This window comes from Austrofundulus limnaeus, unplaced genomic scaffold (assembly GCF_001266775.1).
Source record: "Austrofundulus limnaeus strain Quisiro unplaced genomic scaffold, Austrofundulus_limnaeus-1.0 Scaffold596, whole genome shotgun sequence".
Lineage (NCBI taxonomy): Eukaryota > Metazoa > Chordata > Actinopteri > Cyprinodontiformes > Rivulidae > Austrofundulus > Austrofundulus limnaeus.
The window spans coordinates 20,436-38,432 of NW_013952998.1; the positions used below are offsets into that span (position 1 = coordinate 20,436).

The 17,997-nt window shown below is 40.3% G+C and overlaps 1 protein-coding gene across 1 annotated transcript in view; it reads right to left on the reverse strand.

Moving 5' to 3' along the window:
• The window catches only part of LOC106531086 (FERM, RhoGEF and pleckstrin domain-containing protein 1), a gene marked incomplete at its 3' end in the record, with an annotated part of 68,890 nt that overhangs the window by 1,538 nt on the left and 49,355 nt on the right, over positions 1–17,997 (reverse strand). Inside the window, 15 exon segments of the mRNA XM_014026852.1 lie at positions 396–485; positions 565–633; positions 735–865; positions 940–1,115; positions 1,217–1,278; positions 1,376–1,457; positions 2,641–2,774; positions 6,619–6,708; positions 6,873–7,063; positions 13,015–13,216; positions 14,527–14,602; positions 14,720–14,788; positions 15,531–15,697; positions 15,796–15,891; positions 17,403–17,550. Of these exon segments, the coding sequence (XP_013882306.1) occupies positions 396–485; positions 565–633; positions 735–865; positions 940–1,115; positions 1,217–1,278; positions 1,376–1,457; positions 2,641–2,774; positions 6,619–6,708; positions 6,873–7,063; positions 13,015–13,216; positions 14,527–14,602; positions 14,720–14,788; positions 15,531–15,697; positions 15,796–15,891; positions 17,403–17,550 (1,783 nt within the window).

The following is a 17,997-nucleotide window of genomic DNA, read 5'->3' on the forward strand; positions in this document are numbered from 1 at the left end:
GATTAGAAAAAATCGGATTTGTCTCGTTCAGACTGTCATAAAAAAATCTGATTGGGGTCCCATTTGTCTGCAGTGTGAACATAGCCTTAGAGAGAGGCTTTTATACCAGAACACAGCCGCTGTGATGAAACTGTGCAGAAGACACGTCACCGTGGAGAGCCGTTAAACAATATGCAAATTAGCCTGCAGTACCACTGCTCTACCCATATGAGCAGCAAAAACACGTTTTTAGACCAAATATTACAGATTTGAACAAATAGGCACAAAAACATCAAAATTAGCACAGAAACAGTACTATATAACATTTTAGACACATTCTACACAGTTTATCAGCTAAAAAAAAGTTAATTTTGGGGTAAGTTAGTCTTTAAGTGTCTACTTTTTAAAAACCGTACCGTCATTTCGTAGAGAGGCAGCTGACCGTGGACCTTAAACTGGTTGGACGGAGTCATCCCTCGACTGGTGTACAACAAACAATCACTAAACTGGAGGACAGAAAGAAAAATACAAACAATATGATTTTTCTGACATTGTCCGTCATCAAAACAAACTGCCGAGTCATACCAGGAAGAACATCCTCTGCTGGAGGCCCTTCCCCGAGAGTTTGCTGAGGCAACCCAGCCTGATAAACTCCTGCAAATCAGACAGAAAGCAGACACAGAGGCTCAAACTCCTTAAACGTTCAGGATAAGTGAATTAAGCCTGGCTGATATAATACAAGCAAACAGACAAACCCTTCCGGGGATAACGAGGTTTTCGATGCCGGTCAGGTCCTTCTTCAGCTCGAGAAGCTTCTGGAAGTTTTCCATCTTCATCATGATGCCCTGGAGCTGCAGCACCATCTCGGAGATCTCCGCCAGGGCCGCTGGGTTTAGACAAAATGATTTGAAAGGTGGAAAAACATGAAACCTGAGGGAACGAGAGGAAGCGCACGGGTACCTCGGCAGTCCCTGAAGTCGTCGTGGGTGGGCGGGTAATGCTTGCAGAGCCTCTCCAGGATGAGCTTGTAGTGCAGCAGGCGGTGGAGAGGCCTGAGGAGGAAGATGTAGAGAGGCAGGTAGCAAACCTTCTGCTGCTCAAAGTCCCTGCAAAGAGTTTCCACCTTCCGACTCGTCCTGAGGACAAACAACAAACAAACACAATACGGGATTTTTTTCCCCCAAACATCTCCACTTAAATTTGCCATCATCTAATTTATTTAAATCGTACCACCCACCTACAAGCCCGCTCCAGTTCCACCAAACACTCTGAATGCTTCTGGAGATGAAGGGTCAGCTGCTGCAAGGGTGAAACGGTCACAAAATAAGCAAAGTTACAAACGTCATCTAAATCTTCTGAAAGGGTTACAGAGCAAAAGCAGATATAAAGCAGTTACCCTCAGACCCTGAATGTTCTTCAATAAAATGTCACCAATTCTCTGATAATCTCCTTTGATGTGGGCGTTAGATCGACCCTCCCTGAAAGAGAGGAGGAGGGAGACAGGAGGGTGTTTTTCATCTAAGTGCAATTACACTTATCAACCACTAGATGTCAGGCAAGGACTTTCTTTTCCACTTTGGACTAGAAAAGCTTCCATCTATATCCACAGTTCAGTTATTATTCGTAGAAAAAGTGTAAAATCTGTAAATATTTTAATCCTAATTGGAACTCAGATGTATTCAGCTGTCAACAAACCAATTTGAGAAAAACAAATCAACTAGGTTCAAAGCAATGTTTTTCAGAAGGAATGCTAATCTGGTTTTAAAATACCTCACATTTTTCCCTTGAATGTGTTTTGTGTACATCTGGTAATCTTGTTTAATTGCCCTAATCCAGCAAAATGAAAACACTTGGTGTCAGTTGTTTTTACCCCAGTTGGCTATTTTTTTGGTGCCAGTTGATAAGACGTGTTTATCTTTTTTAGCAGGAGGCCTTTGAATTGATAGAATAATGGAGTTTTTATATTTATTATTATTATTATTATTATTTTTGTTAAAACTGCTTTGAAAATTTGTGAAGATAATCTTGGGAAAAAAAAGTTCAGGGAAGAAAAGATATCTGCAAACAGCCAATAGCGAGGCAACTTTTTTTATTTAGCGGATTAGCTTTTTCGCTAACGTGGAAACCACTCAGTTTTAGGCTCACTAGCAAAAACAACTGTCACTGCACACATGCAGCGATGCACGCCTGCGTCATGTGCCTTGTGTGTGCATGTAGCATATGTAGCATTTTGTGTGTCCACCTCTGTAAGTCTTCAACTGGAAGGAGATGAAGATTTGTTGTGCAGATATAGAGTAAACGTTTATCAGTTAGCATTAGCATCTGCTAGTTTTCTTACCTGTTTAGCAGTTTAGCATTTGCAAAGCTAATGTTTTGGCTAGCTGTGCTAATCCCTGATTGTACAGTAAATGATTATTCTAAAAAAGTTCTTATACAATCGATTGCAACACAGGCCCATGGCATGAAAAGTCCACCCCCGTGCTTTTAAGTTAGAAGTCCAAATCAAGCTTTATGGAGCTTTTTAATTCACAAAATGTGACAAACTCAAAGCACAGCTCTGGAATGAAATCGAATGGTGACCAAATTTTTCCATATCACAAAATTATTAAAAGGAAACAAGTTCTGCAACAGATACAGAAAGAAGTAAAGAAAGAGGCCCACCACTGCGCCAGCCGTTGCTCCGTCTCTTTGAGGAATCCCTGATGAAATTTGTAGATCGGATCATAGTGGCTGGATATACGGTTCCTGACAGAGTCTGGAAACGCTTCTTCTTTCTCTGCGGTTTTCTGGAAGGACTGCAAGATGTACAAAAACATGAGCGACAAATACTGGAGCAATTAATTGTTTCATAAAAAAAAACAATTAGAAGATTTAGTCACTGAACTCTTTTTTTTTACTACAGAGTGTAAATCTTTGCTTTTGCAGGAAGAAACAAGGAATTTATCTTGGAAGCAGATGACCCATCAAAGAGCTGACGCATACATCAGCACCGCCTGATCCTTGTAGCCTTAAGCTATGGCTCTCCAAACCCCCATCACTGAGGTGTTAGATTCCCTCCTCCAGGATAAATCACACAGGAACGTGACAGCTAGTGCAGACAGGCGGTCATCCAGATGTCTCAGAATGAGTCCGGGGGAAAACGGAAGGATCAGAGTGAGAAAACAGAGGAAGGGTGTGAGGAAAAACTCAGACCCGAACTTTGTTGTCCAAAAAAAAAAATAAAAAAAAATAAAAAAAAATTGTGCCAGTGGACGCTTTACTCCACATCAAAAAGAGGGAAAACTGCTGCCAAAAGGAAAAAAAATGCCAAAAGAAAAAGACCAGAGAGATTTATTTTCCATTCTAGAGAAAGGTCAGAGGTCATGATCAGACTCTCAAAGCAGGTGCCTGAATGTTTTTGTTTTTCTACTGATGTTTTTTTCACACTCCTGCTGTTGTTTTTCCTCCCATTTGGTAGAAACAGACAAGACAGACCGTGAAGTTTTAATTTGATAAGTTAATGGACTGTGTGTACTTCAGGAGCACAAAAATCAATAAAAAATAATACTAGTTTGATCACTAACTCAGATTTAAAAGAACTCACAAAGAGGCAGAATTTATATTTTTGTCTGGTTTTTAAAAAAAGCTCAGAAACTAAAAGGACACAAAAGCCCAGTTAAAGGGGCTTATGTGTTTTCCAGGCACAGTTCAGTTCTATACAATATATCAAGTAACTGTTACCTTCAGTTGTTATGAAAATGCTGTGTACATCAAAAATACATTTGATTTTGCACCACAGTCTAAACACATTGAAATTGGCCTCTGTCTCTTTAAGAAACTCCTACCGTTTCAGAAACTCCCACTTCAACACGTCTTCACAACAATGCTTCAGGGGAGGGGAGCTCAGCTGGGGCCTGAGCACCAGGGAGGAGCTTTGTACAAGTAGGCGGGGCTTTGTACCAGCAAGTGTTTATGCAGCTCCACATGGCCAAAGCAGATTCAAGGATTTCTCAAACATGCATGAATGAGTCAAAGCAACACTCGAGTATGTTTTTAATGAGGGAACGATATAACATGATTTAAAGCTTAAAAAGGTCCATTTTTCAAAACACACCCCCTTTACAGTTGGAGTTAAGCCAAGTCAAGATGGCTGCCACAGCTAAGCAATTACAAAAATGGCTAACTTTATTAACTTTGAAGATATTGAGATAAAATTAGTAGACTGATCCCTGAAAATACTTCAAGTGCTTACAGATCTTTAAAAATCTGTTTTAAAATCGTCTGATCAGTGCAATCAGTCCAAACATTTACTCAAATCCTGGCTGACTGATGCATTCAGCAGCCTCAGTGCTGTCTGCATACATGGTCTATCCATGCTCAGCAGACACACACTCTGGGAGTAGTGACACGATTGTTGTCCTGATGCATCTCAGTAATCCAGGTAAAAAAATCAAAAAGAAAAAAATTGTATAGGTCTTCTGGACGGGTTCTTCTCTAATGAAACGTTTCGTCTCTCCTCCAAGAGACTTCTTCAGTCTGAGAGTTTCAGGCAAAATTCAGGCTTTTAAGCCCTGCCTCCATGTGACTGATACTCACATCACATGGCTATCGTTGACACCTAATTAACACTTATTGTTAACAGGGGGTGGAGTGATACTGGCTATAGCAGCGCTGTAGGAGGGGGACAACTGAAAACGGAGGCCTCCACCTCTGTTTAATGATGGACGGTCTTTCTTTACAAAAATGGCTTCTTTTACTCCTCTCTCAAACCAACGTTCCTCTCTATCAAGAATGAGAACATCCTCATCTCTGAAAGAGTGACYGCTGGCCTGTAAATGAGTGAAAACTGCAGAGTTCTGGCCATTAGATGTAGCTCGTCTGTGTTGGGACATTCTTTTGAACAGTGGCTGCTTTGTTTCCCCGATGTATAACTGGTCGCAGTCCTCCTGGCACTTAACAGCATATACAATATTGCTCTGTTTGTGCCGGGGAACCGGATCTTTGGGGTGAACCAGCCTTTGCCRTAATGTGTTTTGGGGTTTGAAAACCACTGGGACATCATGTTTAGAAAATAAACGTCTCAGTTTCTCCGAAACACGATTGTTGTTCGGCTGGGAAAACATCAACAAACTAAACTAATGGTCTCATGAAAAAGTGAAGAGATTTATTATTAGCTTTATGTAGTGCCTTTTCATAACAGTGAAAAATCAAGGGGTTTGTATACGTGATTTTTGTTTATAAAAAAGGGCCTTCCTATGGCTAGCCATTAGCCTAGCCTGGACAAAGACTCCTGTTTTTCTTTATACTCTGTGATTGATGTCACAGTTGATAAGATATTATTTGACAGAAGATCACTTCAAAAATGCCCAGACAATCCCTTTCACAAGTTAGCTGTCGAAAGACCAATTTTTGTGCATGTAAAGCTCTAAGGAGATCGTAAAATGAGTCCCAGACAAAGCTTTCATACTCCACAAGTTAGATCTGTCTCAATCAAACTAAAGTCTGATTTATAGTCCATGAGAGGTAAGACACTGCATCTCACCGACATGGTTGCACGACAAAAATTGCATCCCCCAGGCAGAACTTTTGTCTTGCAGGGTATATGCAGAGTATTGATTAATCAGAATGTTGAGCGGTTGATTATGCCAAGAAGTGAGAGAACTACATTAACCAATCATTTTCACTTCAACCAAGGCTGTTAAAAAATACAGTCATTTTAACTGTTTCAGTAAAATTTCTAGACAGTCAAATAACTCATGGAAGGAAATGGCCCCAATTTTTGTGGTTGGAGGAGACAGTTCGGAGACACAGGCAGCTCTGTGGCTATGTTGACCCTGAGGGTCTGAGCCTCGTCCAGGAAGTGTAGGGACACATTCTGTGTGCTGCAGAGGGAGGACAATGGGCCTCATGCAAGAACATGTTCGTATTCTTMTCCTRAATTTCTCTTACTTTTGTTYGTACGAAGGGTTCATACGAACGTCACATCAGATTCAACAAACTCTTCTATCTTCAGGAAAAGTGTGTAAATGAGCTGCGTAATTTGATGAATGTGTATCAGGTGCTTGTGCACGAGGAGAGGTTTATTGCATAATTACCACCCCAAAAACACCATAAAAGGCTACGTTTCCTGCCTCACATACCAGGAAATGTCCATTCATAAATGACACGACAAAGTAAAAAAGAAGAACTAGTTCGTAGWTTGAAGTCCTGCTCTCAGAGATCCAGAAAAAAAAAGTCATTTTTAGCAGTGTCAGCGGTGGAATTAAAGGAGCTCTTCAAAGCCGAGGAATGAGTCCTGCCTAGCCCTGCTCTGGGTTTCCTTTGGTCAAATATTTTTAATTTCAAAGTAAACAACTGTTTTACATAGTTTTCATTTATTCAGAAGCAGAGTTGCGCACCCTAAACCTRAATCACTCGTATCCACAACTTAACAACAAATCTGTGCGTACGAACAGTTCTTGCATGAGGCCCAATGAGAGGGCTTTTACCRGGACTTCTCCCCCAGAGTTTGTCTTTGACTATGAATTTTCCATATCCGTCTACTGCCATGTCTGCAAGATCTGACATCTTGTTGAAGAATAGAGAACTCTCAACCTTTGGCATTTGGAGTAAGGAATTAAATTTAATGGAAAAAGCCAGAAATAACTCAGAAATCTTTACCTCTGTGATAACTTTTAAGTCGTTGAGGTAGGTCCGCTCTGTGGTCAGCAGTTCTTTGGCTATAAAGTAGGCCTTGTCTGTGGGGAACTTCTGGACACAAACAAAAAGATGAGGTTGATACACCAGTCCATTTATCATTTTTTATAAAGATCATTTACTCCTATAGAAAACAGCTTTCATTTGTTCAATAATCTCTTTYCTTCGCTTGATTTGCCCTTAATGGCTTATGGGATTTGACGACTTCACGTGCCCACCTTCCTTCTCGCCTCTTCCTCTTCGTCGTTGCGGATGTACCCAGCCTCGGTGAGCAGTGGACTGGTGAGCGGTGTAAGCTGCTGTCCCTCTGGAACCTGACCCAGGACGGCCCCGGGCTCCTGACCATTTACGGAACTGTTAACAACCACTTGGGGACTCGCCTGCCGAGAGTCCTCTGAACCGGGAACTTCTAAGGGTGAAAGGTTGGAAAACAGGAGAGGAAGGAAAAGCAGGAAAACGGGGATAGGAACAAAACAAAGAGTAGACGATAAGGGAAGGTGTTGAATTACATATTACTCCCATAAATTCACTGCCAACTGCTGTTCAATTTACTTTGTCACATCTGAAGAATTTATTTTTCTTCTCAGGAAGCCCAAGMTAATTGGAGGAACATGATTTTCCCAATATACCGATCAGTATGGCAATGAATTTCAAATTAGACTGCTAAACCACAATCAGACATCTAATTATTCAATTAGACTAGGTGGATTCACCTCTAACACAAGGTTCAAACAATTTGTTAGTAAGGACACTGACTAGTACAGATCAGCATTTATCTATTAGTGTTGTGTGTGGTGATTTAAARGAGGACGTGATAATTTTAGTCATTGCAATAAAACCTAAAATGTTCCATTTAATAGATGTCTGGTTCGACACTGAACTCCACTTCTGGCATCTCTTTGGTAACAACAGAACTACACCTACTTCAACTAAAGCTAGAGTCACTACAAACAAAACTAAATTAGGACCGTATACTTGCCCAGTTGCAGARTCCACTGCTCTACACCAAACTGGATCATGGGTAAAACCATGGCAGACCTGTGACGATTGGGGGGGGTGCTATAAAAGAACTCACCAAACAGAGAACCGCTAAAGGAACGAACAGGAGGGAGAACAGGCTAACACACATGCAGAACGTAACAAACATCCTCTACGCTACCGACTAACTACCACAACACGAAACACGGGTACAGTTCAAGCAGGTGGTTGTGATGGAATGAAGGCGAGATTACGCAGGGCTCATTTTCACTACAGACAACTCTGGAGTCCCTTTTATTCAGTTATACAAAGTTGTTKTTTTTTATTGACACTAGTGCACCACATAAAGATACAGTGTTAAAAAGTTGGAAGAGTGAAAGAAATAAAAGCAACCAAAAAAAAAAGTCCAGCAAGTTTCAGAGTAAAATTGTGCAGTAAGTGTTAAAACAGTGACAGAAAACAAGTGAAACAGCCAGTATTTTTTAATTAGCATTCAATGCCTTTAGCACAAAGTTTTAGGCGTTTTTTTTCTTAAGACTAACAGCAGCGTRACCTTTAGATTTATTATAATTTTACAGCCTGCCAAGAGTGAGATGGAAAAGTAGAAAGAAAAAAAACATGCAAATAGAAGAAGCCACCATTTCTTCAGCTTTAGTACAAGTGTTGAAATACTTGATCACTCCTTTTAAAGATACTCACCAAAAAAAAAACATGCCCAGATGTGATTCAAACATGCCATTTACTCATCTAATTCATGTTGAATACAAACTAATTTAAGATATTGGGGAATATGTTGGTTAGTTTTCGAGGTAAACAATAAGCTAGTTAGCTTAGCACCATGTTAGCCTGGATCTGTCCAAAGTGGAAAAATAAAGAAAAAATAATTTAACAAAACCACAATAAAACTAAACATATTGTGCAATTTGCTGTCTGAGTAAATATATCAAGAGCTATTTCATGTTTGTTTAGTCAAGAAAGCTGGTTTTGCTCTTTCTAGACAGAGCTAGGCTAACTTTAAGCTAAGCTAAATAGCCAAGATTAGGTATAAAAGCTATAGTATCAATATTCTCATCTAACCCTGTTATTAATTTCCTTAAAGTATCAAACTATTCCCTTAATCAACCCAAATCTACACATTTACATATTCACAGCATTTGTGTATATTTGTCACAAAACACTACGACTGTTTTACTTTTAAAATAGGTCTAAGAAATTCAAAAATTACCATAATAATACAATTTACAGTAGCGTGTTCAAATATGAGTAGATTCAGGATCCTTTTTAAACATAAAAAGTAAGGAGCTAGGAGGAGTTATAAATTTTATTTTTAAAATTGAAGCTGTAAATTTTCAATAAAATACCTAAACACATACCTAAAGAAAGAGTAAAACCTTTTAAAAATAGAATCCTAGTACAAGGTTGAAAAGTAACCCCAACATTTGTAAATTTACAAGATACAGTGTTTATATATACATATTTTATATTTTAAGATTTAGATGAAACTTAGATTGAGATTGATTTCTCACAAATATTAGTGGTAAGATCCCCCCAAAATTATGTAGCGACTTTAACCTGAAGGCTGTCTCATCACATAATGCATGTAAAGTGAGTGTTTTTATTTTATAAATTAGCACAAACATTATTAAACTTTAAGCAAAAATGAACATTCTCTGCACAAAAARGGGCCTCAAATATGTGGATTTTGCYATAATCCAGGCATGTGGAGACTCTWGTATTTTAGTAAGTTTACCTAAAAAATGAAACATTTAATATTGTAAAGCTTTCAGAAAACAGCTTACTTCTCCTCAGCTCCATTTCTTTTAACCTAAAATGGYCCTAATATCCAACTACAGACACTGTATATATAGAGCACAATAAAATTAATAAAATTACAAAGTGGGATAGTGTCAGTAAATACAAACATGTAACAGAGTAAAAGGAGAACAAGTGGACTCAACCCCAGTGTTCATGTATGTATACTTATATCCAAAACTCTGACAACACTCAGACTTATCTTATCTTATGAAACATGAAGCCTTGAACTGGTATGATATCATTTTTACACTTACGTAACACATTATTATGAACTTTCCTTGTGTCTGCCTTCCTTCGCCCTCTCTCTCTGTCTGTTTAAAGAACACTAGAATTGAGCTCCCCTGTTCTGTCCTGGTGCACAAGGCAAAGGCCCCGGGGCTTGACACACATGGTTTCTAAATGTTTGAAATAGTTACAACACAGTTTTATTCATCTCGAGGGCAAAACGATCAAAAAAAGGCCAAAAGAATCAATGAGAAAATAAAGAGAAGGTTATATCCGGTCAGTCTCAAACATCTGGAACCATCGTGAGCCCCGTGACAGACACACACAGTGACAGAGTGAGTCAAAAAAACAGAGCAGTGACAGAAAAACAGGCGACTCTTCGGCCTGGTTAACATGCGTTCACAAGAAAAGAAAAGGAAATGGTGAAAACAGTGTTAATTATCTTTTCCCGCTCYAAAATAAAAATAAAAAACATGCTTAAAACCAGTGCATTTACAAAGCAGGAAGCATGAACTCAGAGAGTGACAAAACATGTGAGATATTTAGTCCAATTTCTGTCTTGATTGCATAAACTGAACCCACGATGTTTCCTCAAACTGAAGCTAATTCTCAATTTGCAAAATGGCTGCTATTTTGTCAGGTTCAATCTGTTGCTGGTTAGCAATTTTCCTAAACACCAAGAAAAATAAAAAATAAAAAAAGAAAGTGACAGCACCTGCTTTGAGCTCAAGTGATTTGAGGTTGTATTCCAAATGATTCAAAAAGAGTGCAGAGCAACCAGAAAAAAATAATAAACAGCAAATAAATGGCAAGATGGGAATGGGAAGCCTTCAATTAACAGCAGAGCAACAGGTGAGAAACCAGCAGCCAAAGAAAAAGTGTTTTTAGGTTTTTGTTTTGTTTGGTGTGCATGCCAGGGGCCAAGCCAAGCAAAGCAGACAGCTATGGATGCTTTAAGAACGATGGTTGGTGTTTTTCATTTACAGTGTGATAAAAACAACAAATAAAATGCTTTTCGTAACTGATAAAACCTAATAAAATGGTACACAAAGACAAATTCCTACATAGAAACAACTAATTTACAGTGCAAGTCACCCACAAAAAACAGACAGAAATCGAATGAAAGGATTAAAAAAAGTGCTCGGAAGAACTCGGCCAAAACCAAAAAAAGAAGGCAGACTCACTGCCAACTACAGCATTCCTCCTCTGGCAGATTAAAGACAAGTTTATACTAAATTAGTCCTTAAATACCATCTATTCTCTACTAAAAGACATGCAAACAAGCTGTACAAATAAAGAGGACTATAACTCAGTTCAATGCAGCCTCTTAGGATCAAGTGGACCATATACAACGATCGGAAGTCCCCGACAAAACCTCTGTTGCACAACACAAAGATTTAGCCCTCCTGCTGCCCTTGGGTCAAAATGACCCAGGAACGCTAAGTTTTAAATCTGACACTCAGCTTTGGGACAAAGGGAGGGTTAAACACAGAAACACAACTATATTAACGYATAATGCCACAAAAAGGCAGCCATTTCTGTTCAAAAGCTACCTAAAAATCAAACTGCTCCCATTTAAAGAAGAAAGTACATTTTAAAAAACAATCAACTTATCTAAATTTCTTCTACACGGAACAGATCATCACAAATAACAATGCTAACACTAAAAACAAAAGTTGGAAGAGCTGTAGAAATGACCGTGCTATAAAGTTTCCCTGTAGTTTTATAAACACGAAATATAAAGATTATAAGTTATGGCACAATAAAAGGAAGACTTTTCCTTTAAACATTAGATGTGTCTGAAGTACAAAACTATTAAAAGTCAGCAGGTTGTAATTTTTAGATAAAAACGTAATCGATGAGTTTAGAAACAAGTTATCTGTACATTTAAGAGTCAGGGAGAGGACACTCACAGTAAAAAAAGAAATATTTCTGACAAAAACTAGAATTTTCACGTTCTAAAAAACGCGTTAAAACTCGTTTAAAAATGTGTTTCGTCGTCAACGATGTGGAAAGAAAAAAATCACGACTTTTTTCAGATGTTACTGTAATGTACGAAATTAATATTTAAAGATATAGTTTTAGTTTTTGTATTTCTGGCTCAGCAGTTAAAAACACGACCTTCTACGTCTTCCTCGTTGAAGCGGTAACAGCCCTCCTGCTCCCCCCCTTGGCCTTCGTTCCCCTCCTCCAGCTGCAGACTTCCAAACGACAGTTTACTGCACAGCAGCGACGACGCGTCCACACCGTTCGAGTTGCCCGAACCGAAGGAGGCCACGGCGGCCGGGTTGCCGTAYGTCAGCGGTTGGCTGTACGAGCTGCTGCCCGTGTCCGACTCKGTATCGCTGGTGTCGGTGCCGCTGCTGGTGGAGCCGTCGATCATCTGGACGGGCTGGTTTAGGTTTTTCTGGTTTTTGCCGGGCTTTCCCTGGCGACCGAACAACCGCTGCACGGTGTTGGAACGCGCCTGACCCGGAACCACTAGGTTGCCGTTTGTMATCGTCGATTTGCGCTCCATCGGGGCGGAACAAGGGGTTTGGGTTTGCATCCCGGGACGGTAGGGGTCGTTCAGGTGGACTGGGGTGGAAGTCAGCTGGCTCAGAATGAAGGGGTCGGTATCGGATCGGTTCCTCATGTTGTTGTTGTTATACGGTTTGGCGAAATGCGAAGGCGTGCGGTTGGAGACGATAGGGGAGTAGCTGCCGTAAAGGTTGGGTGGATGGGGCGGCGGAAGGACGGCGGGAGTTTCCGCGGGGGAAGCTCCGGGACGTTTACTGAAAATGTGTCCGCCGTCATCCCACCGCGGAGAGGAGCGCGCCTGGCTGTGACAGTTGGTCATCTCGGCGTGACTGAGCGAGTTCGTACGTTGGTGAAAGCTGCTGAACACCGGGCTGGAGCACTGGCTGCGAGTCCCGATCCCTAACGGCCGGCCGATGGCCACGCCTCGCCTGTCTGGACCCTGCAGGATCTCGTCCAGCAGCGTGCTGTGGAGCGGGAGGCGGCCGTGAAGGGAGCTTCTGTTTGACGGGACGTCGTCACTCGTCGGCTCGTGACTCGGGCTAGCCTTTTGGTCTGAAAYGTTTCCGACGCCCTGCTGCATCACTCCCTGGTGATTGGTGTGGTAGAACCCGTTCACGGCACCAAAGAGACTCCCRGCTCTCCCCCCGCCGCAACCCGTGCTGCCCTCGCACCCGTAAGACTCATCCTCATTGCTGTCGTTTGCGTTGCCGTGGCCCCTGGGAGCCCGACTGCTCTTTGTCACATCACATTCACTATCTATGTCGCTGCAGTCTATGTAAGGGATAGAAGAGCTGCTGCCTCTGTTTGCCCTGCAGGCTGGACCTGGGTTCAGGAGCTGCTGCTGGCCCGGCGCCGATCCCGTTCCACCGTGGTTCCACCGGGTCGGGTCTGAGCCGAGAGCACCGTCGTGAAAACCGTTGACTGGGGGAGCGGTGGCCAGCGGCTCCTCCGAACCGTTCGATTTGACCTCCTGGCCCAGTCTGACAGAGTCGGGCTGGTCTGCTAACGGCACCAACGAGGCACTCTACAAATAAACAAAGAGGAACAAGAAAACTAACTTATTTATGTGAATCATTTCAACCCACATACTGTGCAGAACATAGAAACTAATACAAATATAACTTTGTTGTTACACATTCTAGTTTTTTTAGCCTTGACTGGCATTTTAATCATAACCTGCAACCTATCATCATCATGCATTGCGTCTAATAAATTGTGACATGCTTAAGGGTCAAATGCAATAAACAATTAGGAGTGATCATGTGTAACAAACAACATTCAGTAGAATAGAGAAATGACATTAAGGCAGTGGTTCTCAATTCCGGTCCTCGTGACCCACTATCCTGCATGTTTTAGTTGTTTCCTTGCTTTGGCACACCTGATTTAAATGAATGAGTGGTTAGYAGGCTCTTAAAGACATTCTGAAGAGCAGGGAAACAACTAACCCAGCATTTACACTACAGGCATCTACGATCCGCTGCGCTGCGGTGCGCGTCACAGCTGTTCGTTTGTGTCTCAATTTATACAGGCTCCGCTCCGACAGAGTGTGGACTAAGGAGATTGCGCGATAAATTCAGTGATAAATGTGGAAGTCAGAGCAAAAAATAATTAATTCTGTGAAAGATGAACTCCAAACACAGCTGAAAACAATGATATAAAGGCTTTTGGTATCTATGTTGAAACTGTATCGGTGTCGTCTTTCTGAAACTTCTGATTTCAAAATAAAATCCATGTGCATCGTGTGTGTACACATATGCTTCATGCTACATTTCCATCTGCTTCCCAAACAGAACCATACATTCTGACAGCATTTGTGTAGAAATATATCCATATATTTATTGATATAGCTGAGATTTTGACATTATTCCGACAAATTATCCAGCCTAAAAGTGTCTTATTTTGAAAATATGGATGTTGTGCTCGTTTCTTTTCCTGTTGGTGCGACTTAATCTTTAAAAATTGACTCCGGTGCAGCTCCGGCGTCCTGCAAAAATAGGATCTGTTCTAATTTTGATGGATCGCCGTCCGCTCACTGCAGCCATGCGCAGCCAGCGTAAACACTCTCATTGGTTATAATGGGTGTGTCTTTGCTGCGGAGGTTGGACCGGAGCGCATGTAGTGTAAATTAGGGGTAAAACATGCAGAATCATGGGTTACAAGGACCAAAACTGAGAACCACCGTATTAAGACAACAAGTGCATATTTTTGTAAATGAATGCATTTTACGGGTTGCMGTTTTAAATAAAGATTTCATGTGAGCACAGGCAGTTACACTCTCTTCAGGGTAATAAAGAGCCTATAAACTACGTTTCCTGCTATCCAGCTGGACGTTACCTCTTTYGGCACTTGTGATCTGAAGGAAGAGGACTGAGGTGACGTGCCGCTGTTGGACAGAATCTTACTGTGCTTCCTGTGAGGAAGGGGAGCGACACGAGGTTAAACCAGCTAATCGGCTAACAAACTGATCAATCTGATTACTACAGCTACAGTGAGGGCCATCTCATGCATCGACCGCGGCTGATTTCACCTCTCGAAAGGAACCCTCTTGAGCTCAGAGTCCTTCATGTGGTCAATTATCTGCTTCTGGGTTCGACCGCTGCAAAAAAAATAAAAAGACACAGAGCGAAAACTGAGTCAAGCAGACTTAAATGATTTTTTCTCTCTTTTTTAAGCTTTAAAGTCATGGCAGGGATTAGTTTTAAAGCCACTTTAACAGCAGACAGGTTACATTAGATTGAACACATCTTCGTTTCTTTTTTTAAATATGGGAATGATTTGTCCCGCAAGTGGGCTTAAATGGTTTGCTAATGTTTAAAAGCCTTTTTTTAAATAAATTAAAAATATACATCTAGTATGATTTTTTTTCTTCTGTGAATGTTTGCTCCTTTTTTAGGGGCCAGGTGCTTTATCTTGGATGAATTAGACTTTAAAATCAACTCCATTTTAAATGTGGAACATTTTGAAAATGTATATTAGGGTAAATTGCTAAAAAGTAATTGAATATGTTTCCAATTTATTAAACTTCTTTAGTTTTTTTTTATGTATTTTCATATTCACAGTATAAAAACACTAAAACCAGTATATTTATGGTCCGTCTCTTTTTGAGCAAATGTTTTTGTTTTATTTGCATCAAACAGTGTATTTTTAAATTACTTTCAGGCGCCATTTTGTGACACAAATTTTAACAAAAATGTGTAAAACTGAGCTTCATGGATCAAGTGCAAAAACAAAATAAGTGCAACTTTAAAGATTGGACAATTTAAACTTGCTCCAAATTTGACCAGTGTGACAGCAAATATTTGTTTTTTTTTGTTTGTTTGTTTTTAATGCCAGCTCACCTAAACCGGAACGAGGACCCCCTGGTGAACAGGATGGGTTTGGGTTTGGGCTTGGGCTCCTCAAAGAGCCGGAAGAAGGCGTGGTACTCCACACAGATCTTCCAGAAGACCTTGCAGCAGTCCCTGCTGGCCATGGCGAACTCCAGCGTGTCGTGATGAGAGTTCTGCTGGAGGAACACAGAGTGAAGGTAAGAACACAGAGAGAGAGAGAATAAAAAAGACTCACGCATTAATCAGAGAAGGTCAGGACGCAGAATGAACTCACAGAGGGATCGGACCTCAGCTTGATCAGGAACCTTTTACGTTTGAAGCTCAGCTTGCGAATCTTGGCCCAGTTGAAGGCGTTTATTTTGGTGTAGCCCTGAATACAGAAAAGAAAAAAACGTTTGATTATTGTGTGAAAATTATGTGTACTTATCCTGCAAACATCCTTAAAARTTGAGTTTGTTTTTAAACCTACAGCAGCACTTTTTGTTAAACCTAGAGGGAAAATTAAAGCTAAAAAWTTTCATGTGTCACATTAACATTTAACTGTCTGAGAAAACATATTCTTTATAACACCATGAATGTTGCTGCAGGGACTAACTTTTGACTTCAACAAGCAAATAAGTCCCTCTGTGTGGCCTCGTCTGGGTCCATGTTTTTGCATTTCCTGAAGAAAACCCTTTATTATTGGTTGAGCAGACTGAGATAACACAGGAGACTCTTTCTTTTCTCCTTCAAGGAAAGTATTTCAGGAATTTACAGCTCATCCCAGCCCGTTCAACCCTCCATTTCAGCCTTGTAAACGTTCCGAGAACGATTTACTTTTCAGACAAATAATTTAAGGGAAGCTTTGAGCACGACTGCGATGATTCAGTACGAGGGGGGTGGGGTTCAGAGATACGTTTGGATCRGTGAGCCACATTAAATAATGCATTAAAACTTAAAGTAATAATTTAAACTCAGAATGAACTAAAGTTTTCTTTATATTACCACAGCTTTTACATTAACTTTCTCTAAATAAATAAATTGTGTTTCACAGATTTTAAAAGCATTTTCATTAAATTATATCAACATAAATTACCATGAAGATTATAACAAATGTTTTTTTWATCTATATTTTTATAAAACCCTACTGGGACCTATCAACTCAAGGACTGCGAGCCAAATGTAGCACGCCATACATGTTAAAACACTGTTTCTGTGCAGGAAATACCATGTAGAGCTCAGTTATTGTTGGTTAGTGTTAGCTGTAGCAATGACACGAGAAACGTGAAGTTTTGTTTTTAGTCTTAATTAAACACAAAACTTTGAAGTTTATCATGAATTTAAATTTGGCATGATAAAGCAAAATAAACAAGGTTTTAGAGATTTGGATGAACTAAACCTGCAATTGTAATTCAATAAATCATCAAATACAACAAGTAAATTGTGCTAAAGGACTTTATGAGCAGAAATGTTTAAAAAATATCTATATATTTTGAATGAAATAAAGTCATTTTTGGGGAGAAATCTCAGTCTGGTGAGTAAAAAAGGGACACTCTTTAAGTTATTTTGTACTGTGAAAGGAACTACCTGTGCTATACTTTTTTCTAGATATCATTTTGAATATAACAATATTATATAAAAACAAAACATTTCAGTGTCATCTTATAGGGATGTTATTTACATTATGAGGTCTGGATAAAATTCCTATTTATAGAATTTATTGTCGCTAAAGGTTCTTGTTGCCCCTTCCCACAAGACCAGACACCTGTTATAAACACTGAAAATCCCTCATGAAGAACAAACAGCTGATTGGATAAAAAAAACTGCTGCTTTTAAAAGTCTAATTCTTGGGTCACCCTTTCATGTTGGATAAACGCGGCTCAGATTTTTACCAGGTTTTACCTGAAAAACCAGGACCCCGGTGTGAGCCACAGCCAGGCTGAGCTTAGTGCCCTCTCGGTCCTTGGCGGGGTGCAGGCGGACGCCGTACATCTCCAGCCGCCGAGCGATTTCCAGCAGCTGATAGTCCGACTCTGCTGGAGTCTGCCCGCTGCGGAAGAAAGGACACGACCGGTAAAATCAATTGTACTTTAGTTAATTTACCAATTTATCAGAAAAAAAACATGAAACATGAATCTGAAGTCTGCTAGAATGTAAATAAAAATCTCAATCTGGTAGAAATCCCTGCATAAATAATACTATTTAGGTTGTAAAACTCTTAAAATACACTCCAGGGTGAGACTGAGGTGCAGAAAGAAATCCGCCACAAAAAACAAGTTTGTTTCCTCACAAAATCTGAAAATAGCTTCCCGTTTCCTGTATGAGCTGCTGAATTAGGCACTTCCTTCCTTTGCCGGCCGAAAGGAGACTGAAGGATTGAAGCAGGGAGCGTGGTGCTCAGCGAGCCACAAGTTAGATTTTTATCTATCAGTGGAGGAGGTTTATTCAAAGACTTATCCCCAGAAAATAAGAAAATGCATTTTTTGCTGTACAGAGT